Source organism: Paralichthys olivaceus, chromosome 23 (assembly GCF_024713975.1).
Source record: "Paralichthys olivaceus isolate ysfri-2021 chromosome 23, ASM2471397v2, whole genome shotgun sequence".
Lineage (NCBI taxonomy): Eukaryota > Metazoa > Chordata > Actinopteri > Pleuronectiformes > Paralichthyidae > Paralichthys > Paralichthys olivaceus.
Genome location: NC_091115.1, coordinates 8,087,928 through 8,114,569, shown reverse-complemented (window position 1 = coordinate 8,114,569; position 26,642 = coordinate 8,087,928). Strand labels below are relative to the sequence as shown.

The 26,642-nt window shown below is 41.5% G+C and overlaps 1 protein-coding gene across 1 annotated transcript in view; it reads left to right on the top strand.

Annotated features, from left to right (window-relative positions):
- The first annotated feature begins 454 nt into the window (after positions 1-454).
- Positions 455-26,642, top strand: part of LOC109632912 (lysine-specific demethylase RSBN1L-like) — a 32,729-nt gene continuing 6,541 nt past the window's right edge. The window contains exons 1-6 of the mRNA XM_020092459.2: positions 455-1,163; positions 8,235-8,390; positions 12,630-13,201; positions 13,298-13,456; positions 20,583-20,720; positions 22,373-22,515. Coding sequence (XP_019948018.2) covers positions 533-1,163; positions 8,235-8,390; positions 12,630-13,201; positions 13,298-13,456; positions 20,583-20,720; positions 22,373-22,515 — 1,799 coding nt within the window. The 5' untranslated portion in view covers positions 455-532. The remainder of the gene's footprint in view (positions 1,164-8,234; positions 8,391-12,629; positions 13,202-13,297; positions 13,457-20,582; positions 20,721-22,372; positions 22,516-26,642) is intronic.

The following is a 26,642-nucleotide window of genomic DNA, read 5'->3' as shown; positions in this document are numbered from 1 at the left end:
TCACTTAGAGCGAAGAAAATGTTTTCATGCCAATAAATCAAAGTGTAAACAGCCCCAGAGGATGTGTGGACACATCGGAAGCACTGGAGCGTTAGTGGTCTGTCTGCATGGTGCTGGTGTCAAATGCTGGGACCCCAAGATAAGATCAGATGGATATTAATTACGAGGGAAATCATTGTGCTCCACAGTTACTATAACAAAGAATATAAACAATAAAATAAAAAAAGTGCCCGTTAATATATAACACTGTACATGATGATAATGGAAGTGATATATGTAATAATATAGTTCGGTGTAAATTGACGAACTCTGTTTGAGGGGCCCCCCTGGGAATTTTTTTCTCGGGGCCCCAATAAACTCTAGACTCGCCCCTGACTAAACCCCGCCTCTTGCTTTTTTTTTTCCTTCTCTGCCTGTCAGTCACGCCTTGGTCCCGCCCCTGGCCTGTCAGTTAAGCGATAGCCCCGCCCCCGCCGCCTGCACGTCCTGCTGGAAGCAGCAGAGACGTTAGAGAGTAAACACGAGCCTCAAGATGGCTGACTCGCTGGGCTCCGCTCACCTCACCGGAGCTGCGGCTACTGCGGGGCTCGCCTCCGCCAAGAGCCCGCTCGTCAAGGCGGACCACCGCTCGCAGTCTTCCCGGAATTTCAACCCGCCTCCGCCGCCGCCGCCGCCCAAGAAGCCCCGAGTCGAGGAGCGGAGCGTGAAGCCCAAGAAACTCAGCAGGGACGCGGGAGTGGGAGGCAACGGCGGCGGCAGAGAGAAACTCCAGCTGCCCGGCAAGCAGCGGCAGAGTTACGGCAGCAGCCTGGGGGAGTGGAGCGGCGGCGGCAACAACAACCCTCCAGCACCCGCCACCGGTGGATCCCAAACACCCGCAAACACGCACAAAGTGTTCAAACAGAGCGACTTCTTCCTCCATAAAGCGACGTCCTCCTCCGGCAGAGCCAAGAAAAGCAGCAGAGAGAAACAGCGGGAGAGGACGGAGAAGGTTCTGAGAGGAGGCGGAGAGGAGGAGGAGGAGGAGGACGAGGGGAAGAAACACAAAGTGATGGTGACCTCCGGCCCCGCGACCAACGATAACAACAACAACGACCCCAGCAAACTGAACCACATTTCTGCAGTGAAGAGGGAGAACGGAGAGGTCACGCTGCCGCCCAAAGGTAGGCCACCATCATGTGAGAGGCTCCTGGAGCTGATTCACAAAGTTGTTTGGTTGTGTTTATTAAGAGTGAGCGGGAGTTCTGCGCCTCGACACTCACTTGGCTCCACACACTCGGGATTCGAACATGTGGCCCCGGAGAGAGAGCAGTTGTCCGCCGCGTAATTTGTCCCGATTTCGGACCAGCGACCAGCAGATTTCGGGCGTTGAGTGAAACAACAGAGAATACACGAAGATTTACTGAATTATATTCGATCTCCGTGGGGAGGTGTTTACACCGGGTCGCTGGGCTGTGAAAGCCCGGTTTTGTCGGTGTCTCCGCGGGCTAGTGTGAGCTCCTTCACCCGCTCGTGAACCCTCGAGCTCCGCGCCAGTGGTCGCGCGACCTGCTCGTTACCAGCTGCTCTCGTGCTGCTGCGGAATCCTTACGTTACGTGCTATTCATAAAACATCACGCGTTTTATTCGCACACGATCCACTGTGATATATTCGCACTGACGTGTTACAAACAGCTGAACACACAGTTAAAGTTACTGTTAGCATTCTGTAAGTGATTTCCTATTCTTCACAGTGGTGTACGCATTAAACTGCACGCGGCTGCTGCTGCTGTCATTACAACATGACAGCCGCCCGCCATTATAGTGTAAGTGTTGTTTTGGTGGAGCACCACGCCCCCCTCTGTAACCCCGGGCTGTGTGGGAAGCAGACACGCAGCTCAGCGGCTTGTTGATGCTCCATGTTCTCCAGCACATGCAGAGGACGGTGGTTCATTCTATCACTTTAATTTCTTTATTATCACTGTGGATCTGGACTCTACTGGCAGCAGCAGCTTTTACTTTATTGACTCATTACGTCCATGTGGTTTTGTTTTGACTGTGACCCCATGGTGTGGTTAGGCAGTACATTTTGTAAGCTTACTTTAATGCAAATAATTATTCTAATTATTAAACATAACTATTTGCATAATTAGAATGTCCTGAAAGGTTCAGTGTGTAAGATTTAGGTGAAAGCGATTTATTGGCAGAAATTTAATGTAGAATAATCCTCATGATGTTTTCACTAGTTCGTTTCATCTAAATTGTATGAATTGTAGTTTTCTTTACCCCAGAAAAGGCCCTTTATATTTAAATACTTTATATTTACATCGAGGGGACCTTCTCTACAGAGGCCACCATGTTTTTTACATTAGTCCAGACTGGACAAACTAAAACCTTTTGAGTTTTCATGACAACTGAAGTTCACCACAGGTTCTCTCTCATGTTTGGAAGGGGAGGGTGAGATGAGTATTCAACTGCAACATGCAACTTCACCTCTAGATATCACTCAATTCTACACACTGAACCTTTAAGCAACGATTGGCTCAACACAAAAGCCCCAAATGTCTGTTAAATGATAGTTTCAATATTGGGTTTCGTTGTGGGTTCATTGATTTCCTGTTTTTTTGGGGCTGTTTGTCACTGTAACATCTCTGCATGCGAACATTTGTGTTTGCCAGCGTGGCTCAATGGCATTTGTGTTTTTTTCGACATGAGCAGGGTGCACCGAGCAGACGCATGTGAGAGAGAGAGAGAGTGTGTGTGTGTGTGTGTGTGTGTGTGTGTCTGTGTGTGTGTGTGTGTGTGTGTGTGTGTGTGTGTGTGTGTGTGTGTGAGTGCATGATGTCACCCTTTTCCAGTCGGGCAGTTTAAGAGGTCATGACATGCACTGAACAGCTACCGCAGTCAGCGAGAACACCAGGACGAGACGTGCTGCTGGCTGCTAGCCCCCAACACGGTATCACAAACAGTCTGGCAAACAGTCAGATTTATTCACACAAATATGTGGCAGGCCGTGCTTTAGTTTAAATGAATTTCAGACCTGCCCAAGACTCTTAAAAACGTTTAAAAATTCATATTTCCTTTTAGATTTTTTTATACAGCAATCATAACACAGAATAATTTGGTTTATTGTTGGTTTATTTTAATGCTGTAAGCTTGTTCAGAATAATTATTCAAGTGAATCCAGTCATACTTGAAGACATCAGCTCACTGCAGAATAGTCATTCATAAGGTCTGTTGAATGCTGCCAGAATTAGCTTTAAGTAACATAAATATTATCACCCCTTCAACACTTCCATGGACGTGCTCATGAGCAACACTGAACCTCTAATTGCTGTGGTGTAGAGCTGCTCAATGGCTAGCAGCAGGAGATGGTAATTATACTGAGTAGCCTCAAATGTGAAGATGAGGGAACGTGGAGCAGAGTGTTAATCCACATTAATCATGAGCACAGTGTTTTCGAGGATTAAAATGCTCAGGTATTGACTGGCAGGCTGAGCCAGTGGTTAAAGATGGACCGTTTTAAGGACGTGGCAGAGTCTGAGGCACGGTGCCCAAATGTGTCCTTGAGCTTCAGAGTGAGTTCTGCCAGCTTCAGGAGTGCTGTAGAGACACCAAACTGTGCACTGACCTTCCCGGAGGAGAACATTTTTTCCTACAGGGATCCAACGAGTATCACATCATCGCAGCAATGTTGGTGGTGGGGTTGCTGTAGGAGGGAGGCTGATGGCAGTGGCGGGGGAGCAGCAACTCCTGGCTACATTTGGTACTGAAATAAGAGACAAGTTTGTTAAGTGTCCAAGATGTTGTGGTTTTATTCAGTGGTCAAAGGTTGGACCCCTTCTGAGGCAAAGTTTTGGCTGTTGTCATTGAGAGACCCAGTTTATTTATATACAGTCTGATTTATAATTATATATTCATCATTCAAGCCATAAGCTCTTTAAATGGATTTAAAGATTAATTTGCATTTAAGCTGAATGCAGAGACATCACAACTCAATTAATGAAGGTGGAATACTTGACAGTGTTTTAATCACTAGCCGGGTTATTTTTGTGTTTTGATTAATCACATGAGACACATAAATCAGGGATTAGGACCAATGCAACACAGTTTATATCTTTTTGAAGATCTCCGACCATTTATGTTACAGCTGTAGACTGTATATAAAGGATGGACGACGTGATCGACATCTTGATCGCCTCCCAGTATGCATAAACCCTGCCATGTTGGTGGATGGAACACGGACCAAACAATATGTTGAAATACATGGCCCAAAAAAATTTATGTTATTTTAGTTAGTTCTTATCACACCAATGTAGGTCCAAGTGTTTTAGTTTTGTCATTTCACTCACCTCTTTTTTTCTGTTGTCCTTGCATTGTTCTGGAAATCGTTCTGACTATTAAAAACTATGTTAATGGGAAGACAGGTTGCTGTGAATCATGTAATTGTCTGAACTGCTGTAATTGGGTTATTTGTGTGCATGTAAATGCTCTACGCTGACAGAATCCCTGACTACGCCTGGGACTACTTCTCTGTGGCCGAGTGCAGCCAGGGAGAAAACGGAAGAGAAATTGAAGCTTAGCTGCAATCAGCACCCAATTAAGTCACTGTCGTCCGGGTCATATGTTCAGTCCAAAAAAATTATGAGACACTTAACTCATGTACAGTAGCAGTTCAGTACAATGACGGAGGCTTTATGAACCTTTCTGCTAAATCATTTTGAAATCACCTTGAATTGTGAAGCGTGGCCTTTTCTACACCATCAGTGGTAAACTGAGCGTGTAATGTTTTCAAGGTTCTTCTTGGGGAGCAGGTCTACCTGTAATCTCACAGTGAGTTAAGCTACACTGACTAAAAAGATCTGAAACTATCTTGTGCTTTTTTACTTGATCAGTCAGCTCTATGCAGAAGGGAGTGAGACCTGCAGGTACTCAAATCAGAGGAACCCATCTTTCCTTTTTATCAACTTCCCTTAATTTATGTCTGCTAACCTTCTGATATGTAAAGTGATATATGACTTACAAACATATGTTTTGTGTGTGAACCCTTAATGTCATGCCTCAATTACATTTTTATGTCATTAGGGTTTGATAACGACATCTCAGGAATCATTAGCATTAGGTTTGTTAGTGTCCAGCATTTTGCTCAAATGGGAATCCTCCACAAGCTGTGATGTCCACAGTGTGGAGCTCACTCAAAGAATCTTTGAAGCTTCCACAGAAATAGTTTGAATGATTTGGATTAATTATCTAAAGAAATTTGATGTCCAGATTGAAACAGTGTGCCATGTTAGAATCAGACTCTTACAGCAGAGAAATCAATGTTAAATACACATTATGTGAATAATATAAACGAACATAAGGACTTTCACATGGGAACCTTTGGTGAGATCAGTGTTTCCTTCATCTGTTTTCTGAAGCAGTCGTCCTTTTTTGTGTCGCAGAGGGCTGGCGCCAATCCCAGCATGCATTTTGGCGAGAGGCAGGGAACACCCCGGACAGGTCGCCAGCCTTATCACGTTGCTAACACACATTTAAACCTGGCCAGGCTACAGCTCTAAGCACTGTGCTGCCTTGGGTTTCTACCAAGTTAACATCACACTCAAAATAAAGTTAATTTCAAGGACAGATGTTTGGAGGATGCAGGTTTCCATTTTACGATTTACATAAAAAAAACAAGCAAGCATCCAAATGTGGATACCCCTTTGATTTTCTGAATTTTTGATTCTCCTCCTCAACCCCAAAAAGTTAGATGCCAGTGAGTGCTGGTGCAGTTGAAGTTTACAAACTGCCTGCCGCTGGCCCTCTATCTTTCAAAGCGTTTCTCTCCTGTGATCATCCAAACAGTGAAAGCCACCTGCTGTGTTCCCCTTTAAATTGGCTACTGCCAGAAAGTCACAAAACAAAATGAGAGAAAAAAATAGTTTCAGTTTTATGGCTCTCTTTCATTTGAGTCATTTATATCTCTCACCTGAACTACTGCAGCTCCATACAGCCCTGTCTTCTTCAATCTCACAAAGTTCAGAAAGATATTTCCCCTTATTTGACAGGGAAGACCCTCCTCAAGCTGTGATTGTTCTCTGCTGTATTAAAGCTACGCCAGCCACCTGGGCTAATTTACCTTCTATTGCCTCTAAACTTCTAGTTAATGAGCGTTGCTGCGGCGGCGTGGTCTGACATGTTTTTTTCAAACCTGGCAGTAGATCTGAGTGAGCCCTCCTTTGTAGGAAGTTTCCTGTGGAGCTAAATTGATGTTTCGAAACGAGCTGCGTATTTTTTTCTGCCAGGCCAGTCACAGTGTCTGGTAATTTTACAGCATTTATTTTGCATAGTTCTAAAAATGGCTTGTAAATGCTTTCAACGTTCCTTCTCTTAACCACAGAGTATGAGGGGAATGACTACCTCCTTCATCTTGAGTGGCAAAGAAAAATATTGCTCTAAGGGCCCTTTCACATCTACCTTGTTTGGTCCAGCCCTCCTGACGTTTTAGTTTAGTCTGAACCAAAATAAAAAGTGTTAACTGTGCCTCGGATCATGATCTGTGGCCCCAAGTTGAGTCTGGCCAAACTAGGTGGTCTTGGTCTGGACCCAATCTCTGAGCCCATCGGATATCGTCTGTGACAATTCAGCCTCCAGGGCAACAGGCAATCCGACTACTTTCTTTTATCACACATTAGCTAAACAAAGAGGTGACACACAGAGATACTTTTTATAGGTGTCTGTTAACAGCTACCTGCACATAAATGTAGATAATTAAAAAACTGAAGTAGAAGTTGAAGAATATGCAGAATCTGTTGGAGAAGGATATGATTTAGGGGCTGCATGTGAATATGCAGAATCTGTTTATAGAGATGCATCCAGACGGGCTAATGTTTGAACGATGAGGATGTTCATGTGGAATGTGAGCTAGTGTCAAGTTCTGTGGACTTGGTGATGCTGGTAGTAAAACCATGATGATATTACAGTTGCAACAAAATTCAGGAAATTAACTTGCTGACATCAGATTCATGCCCCTCTGCAAACCAATCACTGTCAAATATAGGTACCTAAGTGATAATAATTTGATGTATGCCTTACATATTTCTTTAGTGCACAGTTGGGATGTGAAACCAAAACTAATCAAATAAACCTTGGTTTGGACATTCAGAAGTGAAAATGTCCCAAGATTCAAAATAAATATAATTGAAATGAGTGTATCGATGTAACTCAAATCTTCCTGCTGCTCCTTAAAGCCTTTTTTACTTTCAAAGCATTTTCTCTTTTGATCCTTCAAACAGTGAGTCCAACCCCACTGTGTTCACTTTCCCACTCCCCACATCCACAGGAGAATGAACAGGCTGCAAACACAGCTTCCTCTTAAAAGACAGATCTGACGGCGTTCAGAGAAAAGAAGTTCTTTGGAAAAGAAAAGAAAGAAACAGCAAAAAGAAGTGATGCAGAAAAAAAACAAAGGAGTTTTTTTCTAATGTTTTGGGGGAATAAGGAAATAAAGAATCAAAAGAGGCTAATAATAAAAGATGGAATAAAAATCAAGTTATTTTAAGGAAGATGAAGTTTTCTTTTAGCTCAGTTGGAGGTGAGAGATGTTGACTTACAGGGAGAAAAGTGTGTTTGTGTCCAGTTAGACATGCCTTGCCTCTCAGAAAGCACTCCAGTTACTGAAGAGGTCTGTGTGATGGGATATTTACATTTTAAACAGATGCTCTCACCCACAGCAATTTGCCATGATGCATCAGAACACACTCCAATTCTTCAATCTGTAATATTCCCTCAGCGTTCAAGTGTATCTTTCAGACGGAAAAGCATTTAAAGAGGAAATTAACAGAAAAGCAAAGAAAGATTTTAGCACGTTTAAGGCTGGAGCATATGCATGCTAGTGAGGGCAGAACATGAGAGAGGCATGAGTGTTCCGGGTAGGAACGTGATCTATCTATACAAGATGTAGTTTAAAGATTATATAAAGTTTTATAGTGAATGGTGCAGAACTGGAAGGTCATTAAACTGCTGAAAAGCATGAGAGATAAGAGCAGATGCTGTGCTGGACATAAGAATGTGTTGCAGCAGGAAAGGAAGCGACAAACTGTTTTTATGAGGAAGAGTATCACGATAACGGAAAAGTTAAAGCGCTGGCCGAGGTGAAGCACCTGGCAGGAGTTCAGTGAAGAGGTCAGCAACGTAAATCCAAGTGAAGTGAGCTTGAGTAAATCTTTCTGCTGTCGTTGACCTGAAACCTTTCTTTCTCTCTGGTTCCACAGAGCACTCCACCAAGGACAAGGCGAATGAGAGAGACCGAGAGGAGAGGGAGAAGAAGAATGTCAAAGACAGAGAGAGAGAAAAGGAGAAGAAGAAGCAGCACAAAGTGATGAATGAGATCAAGAGGGAAAACGGAGAAGTCAAGCAGCCAATTAAAGGTTGGTGGGAGTACGCATTGTAAAAGGATATAGAGTGACTTGTCATGAATATTCTCATTATTGGTTAAACTGTTGTGCTTTTATTGTCAGAAAATAGTGGTCAGTGACATTACTTTTTCTCATAGCTTATGGTGGTGTTTTTCAATTTAAAAGGCGTTTTGCAATTAAAATCTCTGTCTAGACAAATGTTTTAGCTCTGCCTCAGAAGTAATCTTTGTCCATTGTAACGAGCATTAAAAATATATAATATAACCATTTCCATACACTCGTCCTGCTTGTGTAAACAGGGAGCGGATTGTCGACTATGCAGTTGGTTGCGTAGTTTCAGACAATGCTGCCAATGTTTGGACACAAAAAACAAATGTAACAATAGTGATGTATTTTTAGTATTAGTGTAAACATTGTGTGAGGACGATATCAAACATGCGTCAGTGTTTCCGGGTGGTCCAGTGGGTTTGAGCTACACACCCCACAGGCTACTTGTTAAATCCGTCTCACCATCTCCTATCTGTCCTGTTGCTCTCATGGTGTAAGAAACAGAAACAGTTATATGATGATGCTATTAATCATTCAGTAAAATGTGTGGTAGAATGAAAATGGGGTAAATCTCCCAGAAACCAACTGGAATAATTTATCACATTCACTCCAGCAAAAATCTCTCTGGATCACACATTGAGTCAAAACTGATGGTTTCCCATGTGTCAGTGCACCCTGTTGAAACTCAGCATCTATCTCAGTGGAAACCTGCTGCCAAGGTTACCAAACACGGCCTAGTTTCACAGGGTACCCTACAATAAATCATCATTATGTTTGTAACATACAAGCAGCACACGACTGCTCAGCTTCCCAGTGGGTGTCGGAAAAAAGTCTGTTACTGTGTGGCAGTCGTAAAAAGAGCGATATAGAGCAGGATCTGTGTGGTGGAAGAAGTTCCTGGTTGTAACTATTTTATTTCTTTCTTTGAGAATTTGATCCCTGGCATTTTGACCTTTACACCACGCTGCTCAACCAGATGGAGAAATTTGGCTTAGGGTTTATTTAGTCTGACCTTCTGAAAGTGTGTGTGTTTGTGTGTGTGTCTTTGTGTGCACTGATAATTATCCATAAGTCTGGTAGCTAGGATTGTGATGGAGGAAATTGAGATCCATGGTTACGGTTGCAAATTTTTTCCTACATTGTTTATTCTGTCAAAGTTTTCCTATTGGCAAATATAAATGCAAATACTGATACGTCTGTGAATATCAAAATAAGATGTCAGTCAGGCTCTAACTCAAAACAGAGTAAAAGTGGAGGATTGTAACATTCAGATGATGATGGACTAAAATAATAGTCTTAAGAACAATGCAGCTTTGTTAAAGGTTAAAAAATTCTAACATTTCAAACTTCTTTCTTAATCAAATCATAACCTGAAAACACAGTTGTAGTGTGTAATATTAATCTGAAAACACATCCTGTTATGGTTTGTTATTTGTGCCTTGAATGTCACATACCTAGACGGCAACTTATCTGTGCTACAGAACTATCAACCTCTGCAGCAGCAGCACTATGTGCAAAAAAGTTAAAAAGCAACCCTGCTTGAATTTAGGCATAAAAGGGACACAAATACATAAAATGCTCTAAGATAAATGAAAACCAGTAAAAGCCTACTTAGTCGATCAGTCTGTCTTCTGCTCTGTACTTTTTATGGATGTGGTGGAGTGTGTCATTGTTAACCTTTTGACAGCAGTGAATTATTTGCAGAGCGCTGTGACGTAATCTCCATCTCTCTCTTCTCTTTCTCTCTGTGTAATCTGAGCTCAGCCACTGAACTGCAGCCCCACACTTATCAACAGCGGCTGTTTTCTCTTCAAAACCCTGACCTTTTTAGACAGACACACCACACACTGACATGCATACAGCAAAGGCACATTTATTCATGATTGATTTGATTTGTTGTAAAGCTCCAGTCAGACTTGAAACGTCCCTTCGCTGATATTTCATGACCACGCTGTGACATTTCAAAGTCTTTGCCAAGCTTCGGCCACATACCACAGCCAGTGGCTACAGATGAAAATTACAGATGGATTATTTGCCGCACTATTTCCGTCTTACTGCTTCCAGTCAGGAAAAGATGCGACTGAGAGAGTCTTGTGAGTCTGTAGTCGCAAAGTGAGAAATCCTTGTATTTAATCTTGTGTGTTTACAATAATAGATACTCTGAGATACATGGTGGGATATGGAATCAGATTTAAGAGAGCAGCTTTACAGTGATAGTGAGTGAGCCATTGAATCACAGTATATTTGCATTTAATCACAGCGTTTGCAAATGTTTGGAGTAACAGAGAGCGACAGGGGGAAAGTTAGAAATTTGTTAACATGTACAGGAAGTCAGAAAGCAGCATACGACTATTTTGGCTTCTGACTCAGCATGTTGGTAGACTGGGAACTTGTTTGACTTTAAAATGAACACAACCATCTGATAAATAAAATACATACAAATGCATGAAACCTCTGATTCCATTTTACCCTTTGCGATGCCGATTGAAACATTTCTGGTCCTGTTATCAGTATTTGATCATCTCAGAAACAAATGCATTTGGGCTAATTCTGTTAAAAGTACATTTTGGGTCACTGAATAATTGGCTTTGTTAATTAATAATACATATGTATAATATTATTGTTATTAAAAAAATAAGTTTATGATAATTTTTTGTTGAGTGGAAACACGATTAATTCACTATCTTTAGTATTCATATTGTGTATTGTATGCATTTTATACATGCATCAATGTAATGTCCAACAAGTTAATCTCTTATTCTCACTTCATTGTAATGCTTCTCTGTGGGTTGATGTTTGGGAATAAACTGGTGTGTTTATGTGTGTCTGTGTGTGTGAATTGGGGGAGGGGGGACTCGTGGGTTAAAGAGCTTGTGGATTAGTAGCTTGGGTATTGTGCTGCAAATACCTTCTGTGTTGCTCTCTTTATTGCCCTCTCTCTCTCTGTCTCTCTCTCTCTGCTGTTTTTCATCCTGTCTCATGTTGTGTTGAACGTGTGTGGGGAACAAACTAGGCTGAAGGTGTGTTCATATACTGTATGTGTGTCATGTGTTTTCTCATGGGATGATAGCTGATGTTTGAATAATGCTGAGGCAGCAGTGCCCCTATCAAAGTGACACACACACACACACACAGAGTAAATATACACATCCACTTGTTTACACAACCACTTGGAAAGAACAAACCACCACGAACACTTTTGCAAAACGACATAACTAGGTGTGACACTCTCTCTCCATATACAGTACGTACAGTGTCACTATGGAAAAAATTGCATGTTCCACTTTGTCCTGCCCTCGGCTTTTAAGAGATGCACAGTATTATCTTCATTCAAATATGTCACTTGAAAGCTGGTTTCCTGGCTTAGTCATATCTGCTTTTCTGCAGGGATTCCAACGCAGGGCTCTTCAATTTATTTTATGCATGCACCCCAGGAGATGTACACCATCTGGGAAAAAGCTATGACTCATATGTCCACAATCGCTTAAAATAGTTAGTACTCATATTTTTAGTTGTATTTGTTTTTCTACCGAGGGAATTTATCTGCTATCAGTTTGGCATGGTGATTAAAAACTGAGAGGATGATAAAGACAACAATCTGACTAAGAGTTTTCCATTTTCTTTTAACAGACTTGAAGTATAATTAGCCCCTTATTTGCAGTTTTGCCCATTTTTCTCTTTACCTTAAGTTGTCATTACACTGCACTTATTGTTGGTCCTTATTACCTTCACTGAGGAAGTTTTGTTTTCATCTCAGTTTGTTCATTGTCTGTTAGTTAGACAGATTTGTATTATAATTTGTCTTTCAACATCTTTATGGATTTCACAGAGAATAATTCATGGATCTTGATTAAAGAAGTCACCTATGTTTAGTGGACTGATATTTATGAGTCCACATTTGGTGCAGGTCCAGGTAAAAATCCAGATCTAGTGAATTTAAATGTGGTTTCATAAGGAAAGTGTTGGGCCTTGGCAGAGGTATGCACTGTCATTCTAATTTGTAGTGTCTTCTCAGAATAGTGGGCAGTTTTTGTCTATCAATTAATTTCACATCAGAAAGCAGACATGAATAGATTCTTAGAAAAATCTTTAAAGAGTAACGTGTCTTCTTCCTCTTTTCAAAGAACACCCTCTCCTCTAATAAGTCTTGTCTCTCTTAGTAACAAGGTCATTTTCTCTTCTTCTCATTTTGTCACTGTCCAGATGAAAATGAAAAAGACAAGATCAACTCGGAGGAGCTGCAAATCAAAAAAGTCAAGAAGAAAAAGAAGAAGAAACACAAAGAGGGGGAGAAGCACAAACGAGTGAAGATGTACCACCGCTCCTGCCAAACAATTTGCGCTGGCCTGCTTCTCCCCACCTCTTCTTCCTTATCCTCCGATCACACGCACAAATCCTCCCTGTCTCCTTTCAAGACTCCTCTGCCGGTTTACCCCTCACCTAACAACAAAACCTCACACATGCCCTCCTCTCCTCCTTTTGCTTCTCTCGCCTCAAAATCCCTCTTAAGCTCCTCTCTTCAAAACACGCCCAATGATCCATCGTCCTCCATCCAGGCACAGCTCCCTTCACCGACTAAACAGCAGCCGCAGTGCTCCTACCCCGGTATGGCAGGTCTGGAGTTTGCTCCATACATCCACATAGAGAACCAGCCAAACGGAGGGGCACTTGTGGCACATGCCTACACTTCACAGCTCTCCGCCCTGTCGATGGGACAGAAGCAGAGATTTGCCCAAGAGTTTGTCACCTTGGCGTTCAGCGAGGACTCGTCTCAGGTACGGCAACGATATTGATGCAGCTGAAGTATGAATGTTCTCTAATATTAAAAAGGTAGATATTATCTAAGTTGATTTTCTGACCATGTTTTCCAGGCAGCTCATTATGTCATGGGAATCGTCCACGGAGACGCCAGCTACTTGCCTGATTTCTTGGATTACTTCTCCACCAAATTCCCATCGGCTCCAGTCAAAATGGAAATACTGGGAAAGAAGGACATAGAGACTACAACTATGGCTAATTTCTACTCTCAGGTTAGTCAGACACAATCACATTGGGAAGAGGAACATGGATTAGATCAGGGGTGGGAAACTTTCCCACCATTTTTTTCATTCCAATTTTTAAAACATTTGAGGGCCACAATAACCTCTGTATAGCCCCTTTTCCACTGATCAGCAAACCCACTGCTGTCTGGAATGGAAATGGATTTGGCATTCACTCCTCTACTGGCGATGGGAAAGGATAGAATAACCTTATTGTAACTGGTGTATACCTGCAAATCTTTCTGTAAAGGAGGTGAAATGTGACATCTGGAACACTTTGGTAGGGGTGGTTTTCCAGGTTTGGGTTAGCCTTGAGCAAGTTTTTGCAAGAATTGTTTTGAAAAAGAGTTACTCACAGCAGTTGGCCATCCCAAACAGATGCAAACTTCAGTGTGCATGTCACCTCAGAACTTTAAAATCCTCAGGATGTACCAAACAGCTTCTAGAGCTCGAGCAGAGACAGACTCATGTAGCTCTGAGCTCACTGTGGCTCTGCAGCTCAGTAGTTTGGTGTTGTTTATTGTCAGGGTGTCACATCAGTGTTCCATCTTTAAATGGCTTCACAAACACGCTCAGTTCTTTTTGTTTATTTTTCATGTCCTGAAACCTCTCACCAACTACCCGGAGGTGTTTTGCAAAGTAACCAACAGATTCAGATGTCATAGCAGGCTTTTGAGCGTGGCCACTTCCCACTAGAATAATTTCTCTTCAGATGATTTCACATTTGAAAGCAGGGAGTTGAAAGGGTTGTTGGAACCTGAGCAGTAACTGGTAATGTCCACCATGAAGGCCAAATCACACAGCCATTTGCAATCTCTTCTCCTTGCCTTCCTCTCTATGAATTTGACTTTTCCCCTCACCACAGTAAGCAAATGGATTCAATTCGAGAGTTGCAGTTTCAGGCTGTAAGAGACGACTGCTGTCTGGCAGGTGGCAGACCAACCGACACAAAAGGTTGTTTTTCTCCCCTCTTTTTTAATAACCACCAGTATAGTAGCAGATGTGATGAGATGCCTCTTACCCACCCTCAGTACACTACATGGCCTTCTGAGGACAACTGGAAAAACGCAAAGTGTGTGTTTGCTTCTGTGTGTGTGTCTGGATTGTGTCCTCTGTGCACAGCGACACAGCGAGACCTCTTCATTTAGAGATGTCCCATGTCAGTAGTTCACTAATGAAAAGCCTTTTGTTGCCTCAAACCTCTTGAGTGGTTTTGTATTGAGATACTGCCTGCTCTTTTTCAATGTGAGTGCAGGCAACTCGGCTACCACACTGTGCCACAGTTTGTGTGTGTGTGTGGTACTACAGGAGGGAGAGCAGTTTATGCTCTCTATCGCTCTCCCTCTGGCCATATTTTCTATTTTCCTTCCCATTATGAAATATTCACAATGTTATGTGTGTTTCTGTCTGTTTTGCCTCCACAAACACATCCCTGATTTCTTCATGATTCTGAATACGTTTAAAGACGTAAATAAATATCGAAATCGTGTGTCGTCAAAGTGGAGTTTTCCATTTTAATGCCCGTGTCCTAAGCTGTCCCTTTAAGAGTAGTGTTCCTTGCACAGCTAACGTCATTGTCCACTGGTCTTGTTAATTTTTTTCCTCCCTCCTAGCTTTCAGCAGTGACCTTGGGAAGTAGACATATAGTCTACACACACACACACACATGCATACACATTGATATATACACACAGGCACAGGTATAAACGCACACACTCACAGATAAATGGTTTATCATGCACGTTTTATGTTTCTGCTCAGTTGTTTTCCTCTGCTTCAGTCACAGATGACTGGACAGCTGGGTTTTTTTGGGTGTTGTGTTTGTATGTAGAAAGGAAGGAAAGCAGGGAATTGTTTTGGATTGTATTCATGTTGAGTTTCACATGTGAAACCATGCGCACCTTACATACTGTAATAGATAATGAGCAGTGTGTATACAACGGGAGTGTGTCTTGCTTGTGATGATCAAAACATCAGTATTTCATGTGTGTGTGTGTCAGTAATTTGTATTCAGCACCTGACTGAAGGCATTTTCAGAGCTGGTAAGGATTATGGGAGATTACAGCTCTCCATTTTCTCAGGGCAGGTACAGCCCGGCAGACAATACACAGTGTGATGTGCTCGGACAGTGAGGTAATTTGATCTCTCCTGTTTAGGCACCGCGTCTAATGATGTAGTTACGACATCAGAAGATTAATTCAAAGCGAATGAGGGGACTGCAGCTGCTTTAATGTTGTATTACAATGGAAGCTGTGTAAGAGCATTTACAGAAATATTACCTCACTCACAGTTAGTGTTTAATCGGACACAACGGGAAAAAGAAATTTGGAATGTAAATTATTTAATGGGTAATTTTTGGAAATATATAACAATAGAGAATTCTTTGGTCAATTTAATCATTATTATAATTTCTTGTAGGTATACTAATTCCACAGACATAATGCAGTTCAAAGATCATTTAAAGAATAAGTTTTATCCACAGGATATAATTTATCTGCTGAAATGAAAATACGTTTTACAACGATGCAAAGATGAAGAAGGGAAGTAAACAATAATGATGTAATATTTGTATAAGCTAATTCCAAAAAAATACCAATGAATGAAGCTTTAAAATCTTAAACAAACATTGATCAATTCATTCTTTCATAAAACATTTGAGATTCTTCATAAGACAGGGAATAATTTTGTAGTAAATAATATAATTTTGTTGGGCACACATTTGATTGCAAATGTATATCCATGAAGGTTAAGAACCTGAATACAGATGTTGAAGACTAAACAAAATTTCCATGCAAAACATTTTCTCATAGGAATTAAGCCTGTAGCTCTTTATAAATGTAAAATCCTGTTGATTTTCTGTTTCCTGGCTCAAAGTTTCAGATCATTTCATCTTATCTGACTGAACATCCTCCTAACAATCAACACAACACACAACAACCCGCAGACATCATCTTTACACTTGGCCTCCAGATAATCTCCACCAGTGTTGACAAATCAAACGTAGACTTTAATGTTGCTCCGCTCTCGCATTTCAGCCTCAGAACCATAACGACGACTCGATTTATCACAAAACAAACCATTGCATTACTGTGTTTTTGTGCATTCACACGCGTGTTTGTGAGTGAGCCGAGGGAGAGGTTATGTAAGAAAAGGTGTGTGCGCTTTTGTTAGAGGCACCAGTCAGCGCTCAGCAGCCAGAAGCTTTTGTTGTGACGCAGGCACAGTAACAGACTAATAGACTTAGCACTCCAGAGACTGACTGGACATAATGATTTAGAAAGAGACAAGAGGAGGAGAGAGGTCAGGTCAGGAGGAGGTCAGAGAGCAGCAGGATGATGTCGCCACATTAACAGAGTGAAAGGTGCATTGGCAAGATGAAGGAAAAGTTGTTATACAATTAACAAGTGGGTGAACCAGACACGGAAAAGAGAGCAGGAAAGAGAAGAGGCCTGATCTAATAGACTTCCAACCAGGGACGTGAGTGTTATCAGGGAATGAGGCAGTGCAGGAGGTGGAGACTGACAGACACGAGAAAAATAATCTGCGAGGGGAAAGCAGATGATCTGTTAAAAATATACTGCTTTTAGCCAGAGAAAGAAAGTGGCAGCTGGGGAGAGATGGCAGTAATGATAATTACATATAATTATGTGGGCTTTTTAATCTTGTGAATTTGCAGACGCGGGAGAAGCAATAAATTTAGATAATGTTCCAGAGGTCGTATTCTTCTGTGAGCAGAATTTTTATTGTTTGACTCAACAGTGTATATTTGCCATCTTTTGTCTCCCTTTTATAAAACTTATGGTAAAGTTTAGCCGTGAAAGACATTAAATCAATGTCGGACATTTGTTTTCACACATTTTCTCTTGTGTGTTTGTATGCACGTACACAAAGGTGAAGAAGGACCGGAGCATCTTGATGAGCACAGCTCGGAGGAAGTCTGTCACATTTCCTGTTTCCTTCTGTTTGCCATCATGTGTGTGTGTGTGTGAGAGAGAGAGAGAGAAAATCTGTCACATTTATCAGGTTTTTTTAGGCAGACACAGTGTTTCCTAATACTCTTGCTCTGCTTGTGATAGTGTTCAAACTTAGTGGGGGTTATTCTGCACCTAAATTATTTATATGCAAACACACACACAGAAAATTGACATGCATAAGCACAATTATAAGCATGCAAAAAGCTGAATGTACACTCATTTTTCTCAACGCTAGCAGAGAGAAATTGTACAAACACTTGTAAACATGAAGGCGTTTGAATCCATGTGTGCACACAAACACGTATTTCTCTGCGAGTATTTAGGTCATTGACTCAGTGAGACTATTAAAAGTTGTGTTTATATATGTGGAGTGAGTATTTCAAGCTTCCTGTCACCATCATCATATGTGGATATTACACAGTGTCAGAGCACAGACAGATGCAGGGGAAACAATGTGATTTGTTCTGTTACCCATGCCAAGGAGGGGATGCCGTTTATTTGTTGGTTTGTTTATTTGTCAGCAGGATTATTCCAAAACTACAGAAATGATTTCCATGAAATTTGTTGTAAGGATGAGATGTGTGCAAATTTTTACACATATCTGGACAAAGTGGGAGATTATGGATTTTTTTTTTCACTTTCTTTAACATTGTGACCTTTGGTGTAATCCTTGATTTCTCAAAGAATCATTAATAGATCTTTAAGAAGTCCTGATATCAGTTCCCTGTCTTATTTAGGGAACTGATATCTAGTGTGTGTAATTTGGTGCTGATCTATACTCCATCCTTACTTACATCGCATTTTTGGGTGATCAGATATTGTGGGATGAACCTTGACAAACATCTACTGTTCGGTCTGTTTGGTTTTCCAGGTTTGGTTCAGTCCGTTTTGTCTTTGCTCACAGCTGTCAGTTGTCCTAATCTGCAAACTTTCGAGCTTGTTCTCCTCAGAATGAGAACATCCTCATGACGTATGTACAGTTTGTTGGACGAGAGCAGAGGGAGGTTGCCCTGAAGCACCAGAAGGAGTTTTACAAAATCAAACATTTGCTAGACTCTGAATAGAATCTGGGGATTTGATGCTTGTCTTTCTTTTACGTCATTGTGGATTGATTCGGGGCAAACACATTTGGCATTTCAATCAACTTTGTAATTGTACTTATCCAAAAATATGTAATAATAAATAGTTTAAAGGATCAATGGCACTGAAAGTTTAAATACAAGTGAGTTTTCTAAATCCTGAGCTGAACGCTTAATATTTGCGAAATAGACTAAAGATGTTTCACTTAATCTTGTCTGTGGTGATGAGTTTTTTTACATCTCAACTTTCAATCATATCATTATATCATAGTCATCCAATCACAATCTAATCAATCAGTACTAATTACCTGCCAATATAGATAACCACACCACTGGACTAAGAACGTTTCCTCATTAACAGCAACACCCCAGAGGAAATAGCTGAAATACACACACACACACACACACACACACACACACACACCCACCTGAGATCTGCCTCTCAGCAGCTATTTGGGGATTTAGTGCCTTGCTCAAGGATGCACCCTGGTGCCTTTATCCTTCAAGTCTTTTTTCCAAGTGTTTCTGTTTTCATTATCTCTCCTCAACTTCTCTCTTCTCTTGTCACCCTCCCTCTCTCCCCCTCCCTCTTTTGTCTCTTTACCTTGTATTTATTTGACTGCTCCCGTTGGCCCTCGTCCCTCCTTACTTAACTCCCCTTTGAGTTACTTCCATCCTTGCCTCCATTTTTTTCTCTTTGTCTGTCTTCTCTGTATCTCCGATATTTGTTTCTCCTCTTTTATAGCTTGTTTTCTTCAACTTTCTCTCCATCTGTCTCTCTTCCCCTCATTCTGTCTCTCTCCTGTGTATCCTCGGTTTCTCTTCCCCTCTCTCTCTTTTTTTTTTATCTCTGCCATGTTGTCAAGTGGTGACTCACTAGAGGCGTGCAGCCAAGGATCTGGTCAACACACACACACACACACACACACATCCTGTCCAGCCAAGAGTACAGCATGCAGGCCACATGCTGCACGCACTGCACACGCACGCCAACACAAAGACACTGTTGATGGCTAAGGGCGTAAGAGACCGGTTAGAAGCACACACACACACACACACACACACACACACACACATTTAAATGCAACGCTCTGTCAGCCAAGTGAAGAGCAGCAAACAGACTTTCGAGTCACACTGGAGGAGCAGAGACATCAAGTGAAACTGCCAACACTCACTCAGTGTCTATTCTGACAATAATGAATACACAAATCAAAACATTTTACATTGTTACCTGTTGGTGAAGAGTATATTGATATAAATATTGTATATGTTATGAGCCTCATAGAACCTGATGAATTAAGAAACATGCACATATAATCAGAAGATTATAAAAAAAAAAGAAGAAGAACAGGTGCCTCAGGACAGGTGTCCATCAAATCTTATTTTATCAGATCTCATACTTAACCTCAGAGACACATCTGCTGGTCACCATGTCCTGGGTGTGTCACAGTTGAGTGATTTTACTTTACTTTTATTTTGCTGACAAAAAAAAAGGCAAAGACCTAACAAACCTAACATCCTTGGTGCTGGTCAAGAGTGGAAACCCCGGCCTAGAAGAACATTGACAAAATCCTTGATTATAATTTGATTATCACTGAGACGTCCCAGATGTAATAAGGGGACAGATTGTGGTGCTACAGTGAAGGGAATGAGGCTCCATAATGACCTTGCTGAAGGGGCTGCAACTAACCATAATACCCATAATACTTTGAAGACAGTTTACATTTAGAGAAGGAGAAGAGCTGTAGTGAAACAGTAGAGGAGACTGTCACACTGAAAAAGGTTTTTATAGGTATTTTGTTCCTGGGTAAAACGATTCACAATAACGCACTGTATACGATGTTGTAATATCTCTGTGTTTGTGAGCTCTTCAATAGAAAAGTGAATTTTAAATGTCAGTCAGGATGTGATATGAAAAGATTGCTGCTGTGTTTGTGTTCACCAGCTCCTCTTTAAAAACACATTACTATGTGTATGTATTTCTGTCAAGAACGAAACACCTGCTTCCTGCAGCGTTAGAAAAGATTCAAATACCGGTCTGTATTTTTCCTCTTGTTGCTGCAGGTGAAGAAGACGTACAGTCACGGTACATACAGAGCTGGGGCCATGAGGCAGATCAGCCTGGTGGGAGCTGTGGACGAGGAGGTCGGGAATTATTTCCCAGAATTCCTCAGCATGCTGGAGGAGTCGCCCTTCCTGAAGGTGAGTCAGGACAGGATGAATGGCAGTAATCCTAAACAGCAGCGGAACGTGTGGAGGGATGATGAGTGGAGCAGGGACAGAGGGATTCTGACTATTCCAGTGTATGAACAAACGGTGTAATTTTCAAAATATAAAATACATTATTTGAATATTATTAAGTGAGGAAGCTACAATTCATAATTTTCTTTCTGTGCTGAGAGGTCAAAGGAAATTCTTCTCATGAGTATCTTGTTTAAATTTTTAAAAGGAAAGGCTGAATTAAATCCTGAAACTGTTTGTCACAGGTTTTACATAAAATGGTCTAGTATATTTAGGACAGCAGAAGGGTGTAGGTCGGATCTACAGTGGTCATGGTAATGGAACAATATGTCACCCAGTGCCATAGTGTGGTCATCGAAGTGTTTTAGAGCTCAGTATCAGGTTTTAGATACAAAGACAGTGCTTTTTAATAGAATACACACATTTTTATTCGAGACATATGAGATTTATATATAATAGCAAAAAAAAAAAATACAGCTCATCAAAACAGTTCATTAAAACCATTAGTTTTGCATCAATGAAGTGTTTGCCAGGTAAAAACGTGTCCATGCAAGGATACAGCAGGGAAATTCACAGCGAGCAAGTGCACATGTTGAGGACGTGTCTATCATGCTACAGATACAAAACTGGATGAAGACTGTGTCATACATATAGAAGATGCTGATGAAGATGACTCAGAAAGACAAGATATGAGAGATTTTGCTATAAAGGCAGAAACCAGTATTGATGTGCTGTACAAACAAAAACACAAGATCCTTTACGTTTTTCAGTTGTTTTGTTTGACTAGGACAAAATCTCCTGCTTGAGATGTAAAAGGCAAACTCTGGAAAATGTCCGAACCCAATTTTTCTGAGTTCCTCTCTGCAAAGGGATTATATGATACTTTGTTCAGTTGGTCGATACTGTATCAAACTCCTTCTTTTGCTGAAATATAAAGTAGGCTTTAGTTATTCCTTTCACAATCGACTCTTTCAGACCTCATATACTCAAAGACTCAATACTGTGCCCAAATCTTTCCATGCATTTAAACCCGTGATTATTTGGAAACGACACAAACTCAACAGATGGAGAGAATCTGAAAGACACAAACATCAACACACCTAATATTGTCAGCGCCGGCTGGCAAACAAGAGGCGTTAAGTGGCGCGTCGGAGGGATTTCGATGCAGCTCCAGAAAGTTTCTTCTCTTTTAAAAAACGTCTGTGCAGGAACCGACCTTCACAGCACTGTGTTTACTGCTGTCCTTCAAAGGCAGGCGTGCCTTTCTGCTGTTGTTCTCTTCTGTGGTGAAACTTTAAATCTCCTGCATGCAGCGTGGAGGAGCGCTGTCTTACGCCAAATATCAAAAGACACAACATCCTCTGGCGCTTCCTATCTATCTAGAGTTTTGGCTCTGATTTGGTTGATCTCGGCTGCCAGTGACGAGCTGCCAGGGGGCTGTTTCTGCTCTTGAGATTTATTTTTTGGGAATAATCTGTGGAATAGATAAAATGTTACTGGTATAAACTGGTTTTTAACAAGTGAAAAAGTGAACGATGTACCAACAGGCTGCTTTGATTATATTTCCTGTGTCTCATGTTCCCCTCTCTTCTATCTCGTCCGTGTGGCTGTAGAGGACCCTTCCATGGGGAACATTGTCCAGTCTGCGGCTGATGAGTCCCAAAGAGAGCGACGACGGCCCCATAATGTGGGTCAGACCCGGCGAACAGATGATACCTTTGGCTGATATACCAAAGTCCCCTTTTAAAAGAAAGCGGTGAGTACACTACAGTTTACTGCACATTGAATAAACACACTTGAGTAAAGCCGGCCTATATTTTGAATCCCTCTTAAACTCTGCCTTGAGACAGGGACAGTATTTGCTGGGATTTTCGTCACTATCAATGTTGTTTGCACTGCAGGTCTCAGTGTGTGTGTGTGTGTGTGTGTGTGTGTGTGTGTGTGTGTGTGTGTGTGTGTGTGTGTGTGTGTGTGTGTGTGTGCGTGTGCGCGTTTTCCTCAGTGAGCCAGCGTGCTCTCTACACAGCCCACGAGGACTGATAATGAAAAACAGTTACAAAACGCACTCGCACATTTTGAAGCAGCAGCCGCGCGAAGCTTTGTTGTAGCCCAGCAGCTCCGGATGAGGCAATTACACCCTCTCAGTTTGTCTCTGTCACAGTGTCATTGTTGCACACACACAATGCCTGCACCACGCACACATACTAACACACACACACACACTAACACACATGCCTTCTGAGTGAGAGCATGAGAGAAACGCTGTGCGTTGTTTGTGATGTGAGCGTTATGTGGCTCTCCACTGAGATGAGATCATCGCTATGTTAATGGAGTCGGCATCAGACGCTACTTCACATGGCAGCCAGCCAAGCGCAGGACAACACACACCACACACATCTCTCCCAGGCTTCATGTATTTCTCTCTTGTCTCTGTTGATTGGACGTGTTATCGCTGGTTGTGATTTTTGTATTAATTCGTTTTTTTGCTATAATCTGAACTGAATATGTTTTGGACTGGGCTTAAGGAAGTTGAGACTATTTATTTAACTGTTATTTTTCTACAGTTGTTTAACGTGCTGCAACAGTTGAGAGCTTTTCTAATGTATTTTTTATTAATATTCAGCATCAAATAATCACTTCCATTACATATTTTCCAAATATTGCATATACATATATATATCTTTAGTCTATGTATGAAACAAATGCGTTTTTAAAACAGGGCCCCAGGACACTACATTTTCTTCCGGTCCTGCGATAACAAACAAAACGTTGTTAAAACAAATGAATGGATTCAGTCAACAGAAAGGCAACAGTGCTTCTACTTTATAACAGGTACTGGAAGTAAATTAATGAATTAATGAATTATGATGGGGTGGCACGGTGGTGTAGTGGTTAGCACTGTCCCAGATTGATTCCTGGTTCAGCCGGGAGACTTCTGTATTGAGTTTGCATGTTCAAAGACAAGCAGATTGGATCTGATTGATTGGAGACTTATTGACCGTAGGTGTGAATGGTTGTTTGCTGTGATACGCTGGTGATCTGTCCAGGTTGTACCCGCCTCTCAGGCAATGTCAGCTGTGATTGGCTCCAGGCCCTCTGCAACCCTCAAAGGATTAACGGTATAGATAATGGATGGATGGATCTATCATTATGATAATATTTCATAATTTGTCATTGCCCTTTTTTCGTTCACCAAAGAAAGCTTTGCTCCGTCGGACTTTTCTGAGGAGGTAATTAAAACAAAATATTCTTTGTTTTAATCAGGGACTGCACCTGAATTCAGGCTGTGAATACAAACAGTGTGTAACACATGTTGTGCTATGTTTGGTGCAGTGAGTCTAGACGGCATTTGAAGGGTACGACTGTTCAAGTGTGTGTGTGTGTGTGTGTCAGTGTGAATAACTGTCAGACACACTTGTGTAACAGGCTCAGCAATCTGTTTTTATGGAGATGGATAGAAAGGTGGAGGAGAAAGGAGGAGGGTGTTTTAGCTGTTCCATACTTTCTTTTGTTTCCTGTTTAATCCATCACTTTATCATAAACCATTCCTAAATGATTTCTACAAACTGAGGTGTACTTTTCCCAGACTTTCCTCCTTTTGTCTCCAGCATCTCTCCTCAGTATCGCACTTCCCTTCTCCTCCTAACTCTTTCCTTTTCCCCCTCCACTCCTCCCTCTTCTTCCTCCCCTCTCCATCCTTGTCCTCACGCCACCTCTCAATATCTGCCCTGTCTGCCTCTCCATATTTCTCTTACGATCCGTCTTCTGTTTCCTCCCTGTGACCTCTTTCCTCCTTTTAAGTTGATTTATTTTCGAAGCACTGTGCTGTTACTCTCCAAAGGACCAGAAGCACAGAGCACTTATATTGAACATGTCATGGTGGTGATTGTTTATGTCTTTGTATAAAGAGAGAAAGAGAAAAAAACTTAGCGTAGAGAAAGAAGTAGTGAAGGACATGATGTTATTTGCAGTTTGACTGTGTTGAAAGCAGGACGCTGATTTAGTTTTCCTGTGGTTCCAGGGAAAAAGGTTGAGCCGCTAAGTTTCTGTCGGCGCTGAGACTCGCAGTCTGAGAATTCAGCTTTGATTACAGTGGCCGGACGATGAAAATAAACCAAAAATATTTTAACTTTTTAGTCAGAGAGCGCCAGTGCTTCCGGAGACTGACGATAATTGTATAGTACTAACAGCCGCCTTGGCCTGCGAACAGGACAGAGGCCTGATACTGAACATGCTCTTCCTGTTTGGAAACAAATTGCAATCAGAGGCTGATGGCTGTTGGCAAGATGTTGAAGTCAGTCTGCTCAGTGAGGAAGTTAAGGGAACAGGTTGATCAGCTGATTCAGACTAGACTGACATAAAATATGAGGCGGCAATTTTGACTGTAGATAAATTTAAACTCAGTTTCTCTTTCCCCTCATCTTTATCGATTCAATCATGATGCACGTGTCACTGCAAATATCCACTGCTCTGACAACATGACAAACAAACAGTGGAAAATAAATATAATCCATATTTTCTTCATGTTCTACACTCCGCTCCGTCGTTTACACCTTCCTTTTACTGCCCCCTCGCCCCACTCCTCTCTTCCTCTTGTCCTCCGCTTTTCCTCTCCATCCCACTTTATTTCACCATGAATGCAGAGCGATTTGGTCTTGGTCAGACAGTTTCCATCACACTGACACAATATGGTTCCAGAACAATGAGATGTCGTAGCTAGAGAGTTGGAGTAAATGGAAGACTTTGAATATCTCTGTAGATGTGCGTGTTCAGCACTCCTCCTTCAACAGCCTCTTCTTTTCACTGTTTAACTTACCAGCTTTTTTTGGGGGGTTTTACATCCATTACTGTCATCCTGCAGTCAGCTCAGACACACTAAGCTGTGTGTGTGTGTGAGTGTGTGCGTGTATATGTGTGTCTTCTAATCTCCCCTCCACGCTACTGTTTCCCTCCGCTTCTTTCTTCCTCTTCTGTCGGCTCCTGCCTCTCCTCTTATCTGTGAATGAATGAATGCACAATTCAGTGTTCAGCACGGGTAGTCTCGCTGTTCTGTCTGTCTGTCTGTCTGTCTGTCTGTCTGTCTGTCTGTCTGTGTGTGTGTGTGTCTATCTGTCTGTGTGTGTGTCTATCTGTCTGTGTGTGTGTCTATCTGTCTGTGTGTAACTCTCTTGTAGAAATCTCTCGCAGACCGTGTGTGTGCGTGCGCATGCGTGTGTGTGTTTCTACTCTTGTTTGAATCTGACTGCAGCTCCAGTGTGAGTCACTGATCCAGTAGTGAGCTGACTGCAGTACTTTCATTGTCAGTCTGTACGCATGAAGCCAAAAGCATTAATGCCTGTTTACTCCATTTTAATTTCCATTATTTCAAATGTATCCTCACAAAGTCATGGTTTTCCATGCAGCTATTACTGATTTTAAATATCCATTCACATTTTCTTGCTACTAGTGTTTTGATTTTAATTAATACTCTATTGATCATGCTAGAAAAGTCATTTTTGCCACCAGCCAATGTGGAAAAAGTAAATACATTAAGGAATAATTGGAGGATGAGGATTTTGTGCCTAAGGTGAGGAACTAGCTCAGTGGTGGTTTAATGATATCTTCAGACAATAAATGTCTTTTAAAATATACTCTCGGCTTTTTGATAGTTATTTAATGTCAAATTCAGATTTTAAAATGTCAGAATACATTTCTATCACATTTTCTCAGATTGTAATTTATTTTTGCCAAAGCAACAGTTCAAAACACCATGTAAAATACTTAACTTCTAAATTTACAAAAATTCACATGGAACCAAGAAAATATGGAAATGTATACTTTGTAGAAATCTTAACAGAAATTTCAGTTGATCAACAAATTATTTTTAGCCCTGAAACAAACCAG